The sequence below is a fragment of the Schistocerca cancellata genome, chromosome 4 (assembly GCF_023864275.1).
Source record: "Schistocerca cancellata isolate TAMUIC-IGC-003103 chromosome 4, iqSchCanc2.1, whole genome shotgun sequence".
In the NCBI taxonomy this organism is placed as follows: domain Eukaryota; kingdom Metazoa; phylum Arthropoda; class Insecta; order Orthoptera; family Acrididae; genus Schistocerca; species Schistocerca cancellata.
This window is the reverse complement of record NC_064629.1, coordinates 237,319,301-237,335,273: the sequence shown is the minus strand read 5'-3', so window position 1 is coordinate 237,335,273 and position 15,973 is coordinate 237,319,301. Positions and strand designations below refer to the sequence as shown.

Genomic DNA, 15,973 nt, shown 5'->3' with positions numbered 1-15,973 from the left:
GTTTCAAGAGAAGATAATGGAAAAAAATGTGTGGTTGCATTGCAGTCTCATATTTCACTAAGTTGAGGGGATATTTCATCTGATATAATTGTCTAATTTTTTTTATTGTATTCTACAGCTTTGATAAACTGTAGAAATAACAGTATATAACTCCATAAGCTGCTGTTTATATTATTTTTTGATTTGTCACCAGTTTTGTTCAGAGACTATAATCCAGCACAGTTTGTGTTAACAGCAAGTGTTACATATATAACTCAATAAAGGACACAGTGTGAAAAATATAATGTTTATAAATGTACGTACATCTCCATGGCTAAACATCATTTGTAAATACACTGCCTGAAGTAAACATGAAGCAGGAAATGATTAGAGTTGCAATACTCTGTGACAAGTAGAATGGCAACCAGAGTGCATTAGTCTTGACCATGGTTAGTGCTGTTACCAGGCCTGGTAAGGTATGTAATGATCTTGAGAAATGTCAGGTATTGAACAACGAAGGGATGCCACTTACTCCTGCGAGGCAACATTATCAACACCTGACAAGAGTTTGAAAGGGGCTTCCTTATGGGTCTTCGTTTGGCCAGGAGGTCAGATCATGCAGGATCCATGTTTGTGGGGCATTTGTATGTGACACTGGCCCAGTGTTGGCAGTATGGGAACGTGAGGGCAGGCATACTCAGTGCCAAGTTTCCTGTCGACCACCACAAGGGAGGATTGCTGTACAATGCACAAAGCACATTGTAACCCTTTCACATCTGCAGATGTCATCTGGGAACAAGTTATGGACTCCATTTGTCGGCTACTAGCAGCAACTGGACTTAGGAATTACTTACTGTCCAATGCATAAACTGCTGTTAACACCACAACACAAAGAGCTTTGGTTTTGGTGTGGTGCTGTGACAAGGTAGTGTGAACTGTCAATGAGTGGTGTGGCATTGTGTTGAATAATGAATTGTGGTTTGGCACTACCTCAGACAGCCGTCACCAGCAAGTATGGTTGTAACCTGAGGAGAGGTCCCATTCTTCCGCTGGTCGTTATGAAGGGTAATGTGGGACCAGCTCGGACATTCTCTTCATCCCATGGTGAGCGTCCAGAATATCAAGGATCAGTTACAATTGTTGTGGGCTGGGTTACATGAGGATGATGATGATGATGATGCGCGGTTATCAGCGCCTGTACAAATTCACAACCTTTGCTCAGTCCAATCTCGCCATGTTCATGAATGATGATGAAATGATTAGGACAACACGAAGACCCAGTCATCTCGAGACAGGTGAAAATCCCTGACCCAGCCGGGAATCGAACCTGGGACCCCGTGTTCAGGAAGTAAGAATGTGACCGCGAGACCACGAGCTGCGGACTCTGGGCTACATCAGGAGAGGATACAGTGTCCTTAGGACGCCCTTCGCAACTGAATCTACGAGGGCAGTTCAATAAGTAATGCAACACATTTTTTTTCTGAAACGGGTTTTTTTATTCAGCATTGAAATACACCAGGTTATTCCCCAATCTTTTAGCTATGCAACACTATTTTTCAACATAATCTCCATTCAATGCTACGGCCTTACGCCACCTTGAAATGAGGGCCTGTATGCCTGCACAGTACCATTCCACTGGTCGATGTCGGAGCCAACGTCGTACTGCATCAATAACTTCTTCATCATCCGCGTAGTGCCTCCCACGGATTGCGTCCTTCATTGGGCCAAACATATGGAAATCCGACGGTGCGAGATGGGGGCTGTAGGGTGCATGAGGAAGAACAGTCCACTGAAGTTTTGTGAGCTCCTCTCGGGTGCGAAGACTTGTGTGAGGTCTTGCGTTGTCATGAAGAAGGAGAAGTTCGTTCAGATTTTTGTGCCTACGAACACGCTGAAGTCGTTTCTTCAATTTCTGAAGAGTAGCACAATACACTTCAGAGTTGATCGTTTGACCATGGGGAAGGACATCGAACAGAATAACCCCTTCAGCATCCCAGAAGACTGTAACCATGACTTTACCGGCTGAGGGTATGGCTTTAAACTTTTTCTTGGTAGGGGAGTGGGTGTGGCGCCACTCCATTGATTGCCGTTTTGTTTCAGGTTCGAAGTGATGAACCCATGTTTCATCGCCTGTAACAATCTTTGACAAGAAATTGTCACCCTCAGCCACATGACGAGCAAGTAATTCCACACAGATGGTTCTCCTTTGCTCTTTACGGTGTTCGGTTAGACAACGAGGGACCCAGCGGGAACAAACCTTTGAATATCCCAACTGGTGAACAATTGTGACAGCACTACCAACAGAGATGTCAAGTTGAGCACTGAGTTGTTTGATGGTGATCCGTCGATCATCTCGAACGAGTGTGTTCGCACGCTCCGCCATTGCAGGAGTCACAGCTGTGCACGGCCGGCCCGCACGCGGGAGATCAGACAGTCTTGCTTGACCTTGCGGCGATGATGACACACGCTTTGCCCAACAACTCACCGTGCTTTTGTCCACTGCCAGATCACCGTAGACATTCTGCAAGCGCCTATGAATATCTGAGATGCCCTGGTTTTCCGCCAAAAGAAACTCGATCACTGCCTGTTGTTTGCAACGCACTTCCGTTACAGACGCCATTTTAACAGCTCCGTACACCGCTGCCACCTGTCGGAAGTCAATGAAACTATACGAGACGAAGCAGGAATGTTTGAAAATATTCCACAAGAAATTTCCGGTTTTTTCAACCAAAATTGGCCGAGAAAAAAAATGTGTTGCATTACTTTTTGAACTGCCCTCGTACATCTACATATGTACTCTGCGAATCACCATATGGTGTATGACAGAGGATACCTTGTACCACTACTAGTCGTTTCCTTTTCTGTTCCAGTCACAAAAAGAGGGAGTGGAAAAAATGACTATCTATGTGCCTCCACATTAGCCTTAATTTCTGTTATTTTCGTAGTCATGATGCAAAATGTACAACAGTGGGAGTAGAATTGTTCTGGAATCACCTTCAAATAGCAGTGCTCTAAGTTCTTTCAATAGTGTTCCAAGAGAAGATCATCATCTTTCCTCCAGGGATTTCTACTTGAGTTCACAGTGCATCTTCATAATATTCATGTGTTGATGGAGCCTTCCAGTAACAAATCTAGCAACCTGCCTCTGAATTGATTCAGTGTCTTCCATTAACCTGACCTTGGAGAGAAAGGGGGGGGGGGCAGTTTCTCAAGAGTGGGTTGCACTAGTGTTCTATAAATGGTCTCATTCACGCTTTCCTAAAATTCTCACAATAAACCAAAGTCGACCATTCGCATTCCCTACTTCTGTCCTGTTTTTCCTACTCATCTGCATTAAGTAAACATTTTTGTACATTTACAGCAAGCTCCTATTCAATACGTGAAATAGAAATTCTGTCTAAGTTATCCGGTGTTCTTGTGTAGTTGCTCAATGATAGTATTTTCCAATATACTAAAGCTTCATCAACAAACAATGTGTGCATACTCATCAACAAACAATGTGTGCATACAGGTGAAAGAAGGCGCTACACTGTACTGATGGACTCGTACTGCTGCGTTCCTTGTAAATTTGACGCAGTTATATAATCTCTAAAATAACATAGTTTCATTTCGTTTTCTCCTCTCCTGCAGGATGCTTCACTTTTTTGTCAGGAAGTGTATTATATTTTTGGTATTGTGATGTTTTTAGACATATGTATGTAACTCTTGCTGTTAACCCAAACTGCACTTACCTGTCTTTGACTGAAACTGGTCACACATTAAAAAACTAACTTAACAGCAGCTTACGGTGCTATATAATATCATTCACAGGAAGTGTCATAAAGTTAAGTCTCATTTTAATGGCATATTGAACATGTTTAACATTTTGGTGCAGTTTTATTTTCAGGTATGTATGTTCTCCAAAAATTATATTTCTTGTCACACATTGCCTAGACAGCCTACTTTCACAGTGAAAATTCTAATGTAGGCCTCACTTATTTCTAACTATGTTATGTACTACTGCCTCCCATTTCATTTGCTGTCTATAGTTCACTCATAGTTTTGGGAGATGCATAAAAAAAACATATCTGCCTATGAGTTTAAGCAATTACAATCTTTTAGAATGCATAACTTTTACAGCTATTCCACAAATACCTACATTAGAAGCACAAAGCAAATGATAGTTTTTCTCTGTGCATTTTAGCAGCAGTGCACGATTATAAAAGAAATTATACTACTTGTTTCATTTTAAATAACCAGTATTATTAATGGCTTTATTTAGAACTAACACTTTATATTGTCAAGCATATGGCTTACAAAGAGAATTATAAGTTCATTTGTGAACTTCAGTTGTGTGTATTGTAATCTCAGATAAATCTTGACATTTAATAGGAACTGTAACATGTCATTATTATTACTCGATCTGTCATAACAAACAGTAAAGGAATGCCGAGGTACCTCTATTTGTGATTTTTCACACTTGTGTTGAACAATAGAGAACTATCACTTGAGGAGGAGGATGATTAGTGTTTAATGTTTTGTCAACAACATCTGTCATTTAAGTTTAGGACTCTCAAGCTCTACGTGGCTTTTAGCTATATGTGCAGTATTAATATAAAAATTATTTTTCAGCTGAGCCAAACTTTACAATACCATTGGTTGACAGACACATGGATAAAAATTCAGACTTGACTTGGACTTGTGAAGCATTTGGAATACCAGATGTCACATACAGCTGGTTAAGGAATGGTGAACCTCTGGATGTTGAGAAACTACCAGGAGAAGATCGTGACCGGTACAGAATTGTTGACAATGTCTTGACAATTAAGAATCTCGATCCAGATCGTGATCAAGCTATGTACCAATGCAAAGCCAGGAATCAGCTTAAAGCCAAGTACTCTACAGCTCAACTGCGTATCTTGTGTAAGCTCGAGTGACATACATTTTCTAGTTTAGTGAACATGTAAATAAAAGCTAGCTTAAGGCAGGCACTATACAATTTTGAATTCATACATAATTAATCACAGTCACAACTGATACTTTTGTTTTTAAACTGTCAGCTCTGAAACCATCATTTAAAAAACGGCCACTTGAGCCAGAAACATATGCAGCAGAAGGGGGAAACATCACTATTAACTGCAATCCAGAAGCAGCTCCAAGGCCAAGTTTTGTATGGAAGAAAGACGGCTCTCAGATTGGTAAGACTTCTAAGTTAAACTAATACAACTTTCATTAATGACTGTTTTTTCCAGCTTTGTGGCCATGCTCATAATGAGTATGCATAAGATATCAATTTCTTGATATTGTACTTGAAGCTGGCTACAACTTGAACTGAAGAACATTGTGTTGTTCAGTATGACAACTTTACATCAAAGTAACTGTATTTACAATTGTTACTTAACCTAACTTAAAGTGAGTAAGCAAGTAAAGGTTATATATATTATGGACTTAATCTATTTTGAAATATCAATTCTTCAATACTTTTTAGGATCTGGAGGCCTCCGTGAAATTCTGAGGAATGGTGATCTTCTGATACGTTCCGTATCTCGTAATGATGAAGGCCTGTATACTTGTATTGCCGAGAATGAGTATGGAGTGGCTGAAAGCACAGGAAGGCTAATTGTTCTTCGTAAGTATTGTACTGTAGTGCTAAATTATGGTTTCCTAAAACATTGGTAAGTTTTTCAAATTTAAAAGAAAGTTTAAGCAATACATCTGAAGGTCATGTTTACGTATTTACAAAGTAAATTAATATCAATTGGGCTGTTATCAATGCAAAACATTCAATGCTAGTTTTTGTTTTCATATGAACAGCCAAAGGAAGGAGAGTGGAAAGGGGAGAGTTAATAGTGTCACTCACAATCAAAGGTTGGGAGAGGCAAGCTGATGGGGAGGAATTGTTGCAAAAAATGAAATGAAAACACCTGAAAGTCTACCTAGTTGATTCATCTTATTACATTTGTCTGCCCAGTGTAGGTTTACTTACATTATTACACTTATTTGTACCTTACTACAATTGTGTTTTGGTGTGTGGTCCAGATGTTAATATAAACATCCTCAAAGTGGTTGAGTCAGTGTTCCTATGGTGCCCAGTTATGCATTCCACCAATTCCTGGGGAAATTCATTCCCTGCACACATTGATCATGTGTAATTTATTAATTCTTTCAAAATTTGGCCTGCTTTTCTATGAAGTGAAGTATTAGTGGAGTGGCTATTGATAGAGAGTACACAAGTAACTTACAGCTCTGCATATCTCCATTACATCTGAACTTCAGATACTAGAAAGTGGGCAGATTCTGGAAAACGTGTGCTGTTGCATTATATTGTAGGAAGCAGTGTGGAAGAATATTGAGTAAAGACTTAAGGATTCTGTCTGCTTCAGGAAAACACTGTTTCATCTCAGGTAGAGGATACGGAATACAAATATGTGAGATGTGAATAGTACAGAGATATTAAACAGTCAGCATTACAACAAATTTGTCATGAAAGAAAAACTTTATAGGGTTAGTTTCTGAAAGTGATTATCCAGGTATTTCCGCAAACTTTGGTAAATTTGCCAATACTTTGCATTATTGTATATCATCCTGATAATGAAGAATAATTTAAACTTATATGCAATATACACAGTACTCGAATTCCACAATGATATCTAATTCATTGTGGGTTCATTTTGGAGCTGAAGTTTGATGCAGTACACTGAGCTGATGCTCTAACATTCATCGTGCTGAAGAAGGAATATATCTGTTTCTGGGCTGTACTGTCCTATCACCTGCAATAAACTGTTATTAGAAAGTTATTTTAACATCCAGGTGGTTCTTTAAGAACAGTTGATCTATTCATTGTCAACAACTGTTGCAAAATCAAATCCAGTCACTGTAATGAAGTGGAAGAATTTAGTTAAATATTGTTTGCAGGGTTAGTTGGATGTGTGTAACCACAAGGTAAATCAAAATGAATACAGTGTCTACAAATGCCTATAACTACTAATTAATTCATAGTGATACACCTGTAAGAATTTTCGAGGATGTGAAAGAATGTTCAGTTTTTTATGTACATTGTAGGTGTTCAATATAACTCCCATGTTTATTCGGACAACATATAAGTAGTAATCCAATTTACGCCACATATTCTGAATGATATGTGGAGTCACTGACGTGAGCACATTAGAAATGCATATTTCCATTTCTGGAATTGTTTTCAGCAAAGGATGCACATACTTGAGGTCTTTCACATTACCCCATTAAAAAATCAATGTGTCAGATCTGGCCATCTAGGTGACAGGTGCTGGCCTCCCCACTACTGCCCCCCCTCCCTTCCTGATGCTAGGGTGCTCCATCTCGCTGAAAGATGTAATGAATGGAATCTTTGTCAAGTAGTGGTGTCACCCATTACTTAAGTATGTCAAAGTAAATGTTTGTTGAAATGCTTACTCAGTGAAGAAAACTGGACCATACAGTTTTTGTGCTGACATCACACAGAACACATTAATTTTTGGTGAGTCATGCTGATTACAGTTACATACAAAGACTTTTCTGTACCCTACATTTGAATGTTGAGCTTATAAACCTTACTACGTATGTGGAAGTGAGGCACGCAGCAAACGTTTTGTTCCTCCGTGGCTTCCTGTGTGGGCCAACTGCTTTTCATTTCTCTTTACATTGTCTGTAAGTCTTATTGGTGTACCACTATGTATTAAATAGTTATAGCTGTTTGTAATTGTTATATTCATTTTGAATTTCACTGTACATTCAAGAAATTATGTATAATTGAGGTGCAGTAGTATTTGTTGTGTAAGAGGGAAATGACCAATATCATTTGATGTAAAGAGGTTGAGAAACTGTAACTTATTTTCGTAAGCCAAACTGTGGTCAACCCCAAACTCAACCCCTAACTACTGAATATATTCTGCACAACATAACCCTAATGATTCAGTACCTGAGATGTTTGGAATCCCCCTCTCCCAGCACTGGCACTTCTGATCTACACAGGTGGGAACTTTGTCTCCAGCATATTCTTCTTTCCCACAATCCCACAGGTCTACCACTGCTACTTTCCGTCCCTTCTACTACCCTCACACTCAATTTCCCTACCCTCACCCTCACTTCTCCTCTACTATCATTTACCAAACCATTTATGGTGCTGCCAGCCTCAGCAAACAATTGTGCACTAGCCATTACCAAATGCTTTGTGCGCTGCGCGTTGCTTTGGGTTGCACATTGCCCATAATTTTAATTTCTTATTTAAAAATGAAAGAGACTAATCCTGGTTAATCACAGGGTTTGAGTATGACTCTCACAACAGTGGAGGGAATCTGCAATGCTTACGACCACATTTCAATTCTGCTTTTGCTGAAGCACAAATCCCTGGTGTAGGCTGACTGTAGTTTAAGTTCTCATTTGTTTAGTCATGCTGCTGGCTGCCACAGTGTAATGTACACATTGTAGCGACCTCAAAAGAAAACAGGTCTCAACATATTCCTATGAAGTACGAATAGAATTATTTTTGGTTCTACTCTAAGTTCGTTCTGTAATGTTGTCGAGTAAGGGTCATATGGCTTTAAATACCCATGAAAGCTCTCTGCAATATGCTAATCAGTGCTTTTATGTTACGGATTATAAATCAATGTTCTTGAGATTTTGTAATTATCAAAATGGATTGGAAAAGAAAGATAATGATAAGAAACGCCACAAATCAAGTGAGCACTTTGTTCATCTACAGTAAAATGCTACTGCTTCTCAACAGAAACAAGCAAACAGAATCAAATATAGTTACAGCTCATTCTATTGTTCTATAAAAATTACTACAAAATTGTTCGGGCTTTTGTGGCCACTTGACATGTTGCCTTTTGGCACTTGTCTCTCGAGATGTTTTGCCATCAAATTCCAAATCCTTACACTTGTATTTGACAAGCCTACTGGTCATTTTATATTACGTACTAAATTTGAATAGATACTGATTTGTGGGCTTCTTGCTGTCTCTCGTACTCAGCATTTGAAAACTATTAAGTTGAAATTGGAAAGATGATAAAATATGGTGAAAGTAAGAATATTTGCTGTACCTCATAATGTCAGAACAGCTTCACCTATTTTCTAAGAGGTTCAGATTTTCATTCGCCAGTTTAATAATAATGTACTAATATATATTTCAACTCTCTTAGGTGGTCCACACTTTATTCAAAAAATGGTTCCCGTAGCACACACTGCTGTGGAGCGTGACATGGAACTGCGATGCCAGGCAGTTGCAGAGGAAATACTTGATGTCGCTTATATTTGGACTCATAATGGGCTTCGTATTAGAGACTCTGACCCAAGTGCAACTCGAATGGTATGCTATTTTTTATGTTTTTATTTTAGGAGGTAAGAAGGTAAACACTGGTTGGTGACTATAGACTCTGTTTCCCTGGTATTATTTTACAGTAATTTACAATGTATTAGTATTTTTTCATATTACTAAAATCAGTAATATCCTAATTTGCACATTTTTGGGAATTTTGCAATTTGTGAAAGGATTCTTTAAATACGGTAAAGATTTCCAGCATTTAAAGTTCACATCATAATGACGGTCTTTCCGTACCTTATACTGGGAATCCCAGGAAGAATGGCCCGTATTCAGGGATATACCAGGAACAATCATTCAAAACAGTAAAGTGTAGTAAACATGGGATCTGCAATGCATACCTTAGGAACTACGAGCACTTCTTCATCTTTGATACTGTGAAACAAATCTCTTCTGCTGCATGCTCTTTGCTTTCCAAATTTGAGGAGGAGGTAGTATGGACCAAAACAAAACAAAAGAAAGTCAAGTAATCATGGGCTCTAAAGTGCATACCTAGAGAACAATGAGCACTTACTCAGTAGAAGAGCTGTTTCTCATAGTATCAAAGAGGAGCAAGTGCTCATCGGTATTAAGGTATGTGTTTTAGAGCCCATGTTAACCAGACTTTTTTGTTTTGAATGATTGTTCCTGTCATGTCCATGAATAATGACAATTCATCCTAGGACATTTGGTATATCACATCATTGACCACCCTATGTCCTAGATCTTCACATGCATCCTTACCCACATATGCTTGGTAAATACCCCATGTATATTTAGCTATTTTCCTTCTTTGGGGAAGGCATTCCCTATTTCAGTTTCCTAAACATTTCTGTGACTGCTCGTCCTACTGTAGTCTCCCATTATATTTTATTACACTACATTTGCTTTAACAGGTTTCTCTGTGGAAATGATCTTGTATCCCTGAAGCATACTCCAATTCTAGTCGTACAGGGGACAAACAAGCATTTTATTTGTTTGGGTTTTTTTTTCCAGAGTTTTAAACATACCTGCTTGGTTCAGTGATTGTTTAAACTAAAGTTTAAATATATGAGCCCTTGGTCACAATTTTTAGTCTTCTTGACCAGGTTTCAGCACTTCTATGAGTGCCTTCATCAGAAATTAAATATTTAAAGTAGCCTGTAACAGAAGTACAGATTTACGGGAAAAAGATTTTTATATAAAAGTGTAAGTATTGACTAACAGTACAAGAAAGAAACAGTACTTACATGTCACATATAAAATAAATATCAAGCCAGAAAGGCTGTAGTCACAATTTTTTTAAAAAAAGAATACATGAAAGGCGAGCCACTGTGGGTTGCTCATAACTTTAAAGCCACAGGTAGCAACAGACTGAGGCGTCCGCGTTAGCAAGTGTGGGCAGATCCGCGTTAGCCAGTGCAGGCAGGTGAACATTACACCAAGAGTGCCATGTAGTAGCCGTAGATATAAGTAGGTTACTTAACATCTAAAATATAGACAGCTCAATGTTAAATGAACAGTATATAGTACATGAACTCACAGGCAAACTTTTGTTTGACAACAGCAGACATGGTAACTTTTTGCTTATGTAAAAGCATAGAAATATGGTTTGGAGACTGAAAACTGATTAACAGTGCAAAAAGAAGCAGTACTTACACATCACATATAAATTAAATATTAAGCGAAAAAGCTTTAGTCACAATTCTAAAGTAGAACGCATAGAAATTTGGAAATTCGTGGTAAAGTCTTATGGGACCAAACTGCTAAAGTCATCGGTCCCTAAAGAATGCATGGAAAGCAAGCCACTGCGGACTGCTTGCATATGTCTAGCTACGGGTAGCATCAGACTGAGGTGCCCGCGTTAACAACTGTGGGCAGGTGAATATTGCACCGACAGTGCCATCTAGTAGCTGCAAGTACAACCTAGCTACTTAACATTCAAATAAAGACAGACGAATATTATGATGAACATCATTCAGTACATAATGTAAAAGGCAATATTTTGTTTAACAGCGTCAGATAAAGCAACATTTTATCTACATCAGAGCTTAGAAGTACAAATATGAAAACATCATTATAGAAAATACAAAAAGGGCTGAATGACACAGCCCACGCTTGCTAATGCAGGTGCCTCAGTCTGTTGCTACCTGTGGCTTTATAGGTATGAGCAGCCCACAGTGGCTCACCTTTCATGTATTCTTTTTAAAAATACTTTGTGATTAAAGCCTTACTGGCTTGATATTTATTTTATATGTGACATGTAAGCACTGTCTCTTTCTTGTACTGTTATAGGCCTATAAAAATCTTTTTTCCCATAAATTTGTACTTATGTTATAGGCTACTTTAAATATTTAATTTCTGATGAAGGCACTCATGGGAGTGTTGAAACCTGGTCAAAAAGATTAAAAATTGTGACCAAGGGCTTACTAGGTTCAACTTTATTTTATTTTGTACCATTTTTTGCACCCTTTAGTTCTGTTATTAATGTATACAGAAGCTTACATGCCTTGTTTTCCACCTCGCTTATATGCAGACCCAAATATAGTTTCCCTGCACTCAGGAGTTACACACAGGCAGTGGCATTCTCATGTTGCTGTGATGTCATCTGGTTCCAGTTTGTATACATACATTTTATCCTACTGCTATTTGGGAATATTACCACTTTACTACCTCAGGACAGCCTTACTCTTCCATCTAGTTCCAGCTTCACAGTTTTTTCAAGTCAATTTACTTTATCAAGAACTTCTGAGAGATCAGTTGTGGTCCTCTCATTCCTAACAAGACTTGCTAGAAAACATCTAGCTGTGACGCACATGAAAACCTCGATCTTTGTAGAATCACCCTCTTATACGGGGTGAATCAAAATTTGCACACTCACAAGGGAACATCCCCATCGCACCCCCCTCAGATTTAGTTATAAGTTGGCACAGTGGATAGGCCTTGAAAAACTGAACACAGATCGATCGAGAAAACAGGAAGAAGTTGTGTGGAACTATGAAAAAATAAGCAAAATATACAAACTGGGTCGTCCATGCGTAAGATAGGCAATATTAAGAGCACTGTAAGGCGAGGAGCTCCGTGGTCCCGTGGTTAGCGTGAACAGCTGCGGAACGAGAGGTCCTTGGTTCAAATCTTCCCTCGACCGAAAATTTTAACTTTTTATTTTCAGTTTATGTGAAAAACTCTTTATGTTTTCATCACTTTTTTTGGAGTGATTATTACATCCACAAGAAAACCTAAATCGGGCAAGGTAGAAGAAACTTTTCACCCATTCGCCAAGTGTACTAGTTAGGTGGGTCGACAACATATTCCTGTCATGTGACGCACATGCTGTCACATACAAAATATCAGACGTGTTTTCCTGTGGAGGAATCGGTTGACCTATGACCTTGCGATCAAATGTTTTCGGTCCCCATTGGAGGGGCACATCCTTTCGTCAACTAATCACACGGTTTTGTGGTGCGGTCGCAAAACACAGACACTAAACTTATTACAGTGAACAGAGACGTCAATGAACGAACGGACAGCTCATAACTTTGCGAAAATAAAGAAAGCAAAATTTTCAGTGGAGGGCAGATTTGAATCCACATTGCCCTTAATATTGCCTATGTTACGCATGGACGACCCAGTTTGTATATTTTGCTTATTTTTTCATAGTTCCACACAACTTCTTCCTGTTTTCTCGATTGATCTGTGTTCAGTTTTTCAAGGCCTATCCATTGTGCCAACTTATAACTAAATCTGAGGGGGGTGCGATGGGGATGTTCCCTTGTCAGACGCCACAGCATGCTTCCTTGTGTATTGACAGTACAAAAATTTCACAAGCAAAATGTTATTCTGTATGTATACTTGACAGAAAATGGAAGTAGAAAAGGCAGTTTAGCAATACTGTAGTCACATATACAACCAGTATTTTTGTTTGGTACTGTGTGACTGTGCTGCACGTGTAACACAGTAGGTAGAGTTTTGTGTTACAATACTTGAGATTAAGAGTACAGTTCCTGCATGAAATGGTGTCTGGTTTCTTAAGCATTATACAGCAATGGCAGCAGATCTTACACAAAACACATGCCAACACATAAATGAGTGTGCAGTCATTTTATTGTTCCACTTTAATGAAGTATTTTTCGTTAAAATGTTTATTCTGTTCTCTTCCATGGGCTAGGGCCCTCCATGCCTTCCAGTTCATTGTCAGCTTTGTTTCCATTTTTTTTTTTTTAATATATACCACTTCCCTCAAAATAAAAATCGTCTTAATCTAACTTCTCTACATCTATCCTAGGTAGTTCCCCTACAACCATGCAAGTCACATTGTTTAAGTATTTTGTTTCGCACTATTTCATCCTTTAAATTCAAATCCAGTTTTCATGATACCTGCCTGTCATAAGTTGATTCAGTTAGGAGATTACGTCACCAGTGGGTTAGCAACACTATTACTATATTTGTCATCATCAGGGTGTAACTAATTATGTCTTTCAGCTTTCAAATCAACAGCTACTTTTACTGAATGTAGTATGTATGTATCTGTGTTTAACATATCCACATTGATAAATTTTATAGCTATTTCTGCCTTATGACAGGTGATTAATTTTAACTGATTATTACTCTTAAAGAAAATTTCGACATGTCTGAGCAATAATTTGCTATTGTCAACATTAAAAACACTCTAGTTGTAGTATGTGTATTGTTTAAAAACAGTACATTCCACAACATTATTGGGCAGATCAAAACTGGAAAATAAATAACGAGTAACCATAGACCCCGAATAGGACTCTAGTATTCATACGCAAAACTGTCCCACTGCACAAACTGGGCAGCACAGCTAACCAATATTGAATGGAGATACTTGTTGTAGACATGATTACAGATTGTTGATTTTTTTGTATTGAACATATGTGAAGGGCAAAATTCGGTTAGGGGCAATCTTATGCGGTTTGTATGCAAGGAATTGCATTGTGGTGTTTAAGTGCACCATTCTTGGTTCACCTTGTATATCTGTTTGCAATTATTTCATATATTTTACTTATGATACAGTAAATCTAACTGGTGTGTAGTTTCTGTTCTCCTCCATTCCCTTCCCCTTGCAGACAGCTTCTTACCCATTGATTGAACATTTCAGATGGGTACCCTCACATTTGGTTTGCACCCACTAAACATATTGACAGTACTGTTGCTTTATGGCCCTTCTCTCCTCAGTAGTGTCTGACTTCAACTCGGATTTAGCAAAAATGCATTCATTGTCAGCCATTGTATTTTTTGAAACTAATTGCTGATACCTCTCTCCCAGATTAGTGTATTTGTTATGAGTTGATCGTTTTCCTATGAGTCCACTTTTCCGTCCCAAGCTGTTCCTGACATATTTACTTCACCCGATTATTACACTTCTACCTTCTGTCAATTATACTGTCATCTCTTGCTGTCTTTGCACTCTGAAGCAAATAATAAAACAAGTAATTAAAATGATTTGTGCAAATAAAGTACTGTGGCCCACTGGTATTACTACTGTGAAAGCTACCTCACAACTGGTTCTCCAATAGCTACTCTTCTGCACATTTGCCCCATTTAAACTACTTGATTTTATCTTAATTATTCATTCATTCATCTAGGAATCATCTCAAAATGATGTAGGATTTGTCATCATAATACAGTGAAAATAAATATATACAATCTTATCTGAAGTATCTGGACAACTAGTAGTGAACATTAATATGCAGTGTGTCCACCCTTCACCTTCATGGTGGCTTGAATTCTGCTGGGAACACTTTCAATGAAATGTCTTAATGTCTGTGCAGGGATAGCAGCCCATTCTTTCTCAAGACCCAAAACTAAAGAAGGTAGGGATGTTGGACACTGAGGTCTGGAGCAAAGTCGACACTGTAATTCATCGTGGAGCTCTGGGTAGGCCAGCCCATTTCAGGAATGTTATTTATGATAGGATACATTGTCATACTGGTGTAAACAGTTATCATCTCCTTATTGTTCCTCTGCTGTACAAAGTACACTGAGCTCTAACGTTTGTTTCCATCCTTCCGCATTTCGTGGCTTCATAAGAGCAGTAAGGAGACCACAAAAAACACCCACATACTCTAACGCCCCCTACTCCATATATCACTGTTGGCACTAGCTGTGGTGGCAGGTAACATTCTCTGGACATTAGCCAAACATAAGCACTTCCATCAGATTGCCACAGCATACAGCATAATTCATCAATCCAAATCAGTCATTTCCAGTCACCAACTGTGCAGTAGTATTGCACTTTACACCACCCGAATTGTCACTTAACGTTGACTACAGAAATGCATGGCTTACGAGGAGCTGCTCAACCATTGTACTGTATTCTTTTTAAACCTTTCACGGCTGTGGACAGACGTGTACGCCTGGCAGGTAGAGTGCCCAGATAGCTGTGGGTGTACATGTACACCTGGCAGGTAGAAGGGCCAGATGGCTAAGGGCATTCATTTACACCTGGCAGGCAGGAAGGCCTTGAAGGCTGAGCGCAGGAGCAGGTGAACATGCACAAAAGAGTGGTGACTCACTGTTCTCCACATTTCAACATTCCTGCCAATGCTGTCGTTATCTGCTTCTGTGTGTAATGTCGGAAACCATTACAGCTTTCACCTGCTCTTGTTTCATTTCTGCTTAAGAATTGATTGAGTAGATTTCCTAACATACACAAGGGAAATAACACAAACATATATAATGTGAAGAGCATGAAGT

General features: G+C 38.8%; 1 protein-coding gene across 1 annotated transcript in view; it reads left to right on the top strand.

Annotated features, from left to right (window-relative positions):
• LOC126183326 (contactin) overlaps nucleotides 1-15,973 on the top strand; it is a 160,377-nt gene that overhangs the window by 66,795 nt on the left and 77,609 nt on the right. The window contains exons 10-13 of the mRNA XM_049925188.1: nucleotides 4,591-4,881; nucleotides 5,019-5,156; nucleotides 5,447-5,587; nucleotides 9,117-9,283. Coding sequence (XP_049781145.1) covers nucleotides 4,591-4,881; nucleotides 5,019-5,156; nucleotides 5,447-5,587; nucleotides 9,117-9,283 — 737 coding nt within the window. The remainder of the gene's footprint in view (nucleotides 1-4,590; nucleotides 4,882-5,018; nucleotides 5,157-5,446; nucleotides 5,588-9,116; nucleotides 9,284-15,973) is intronic.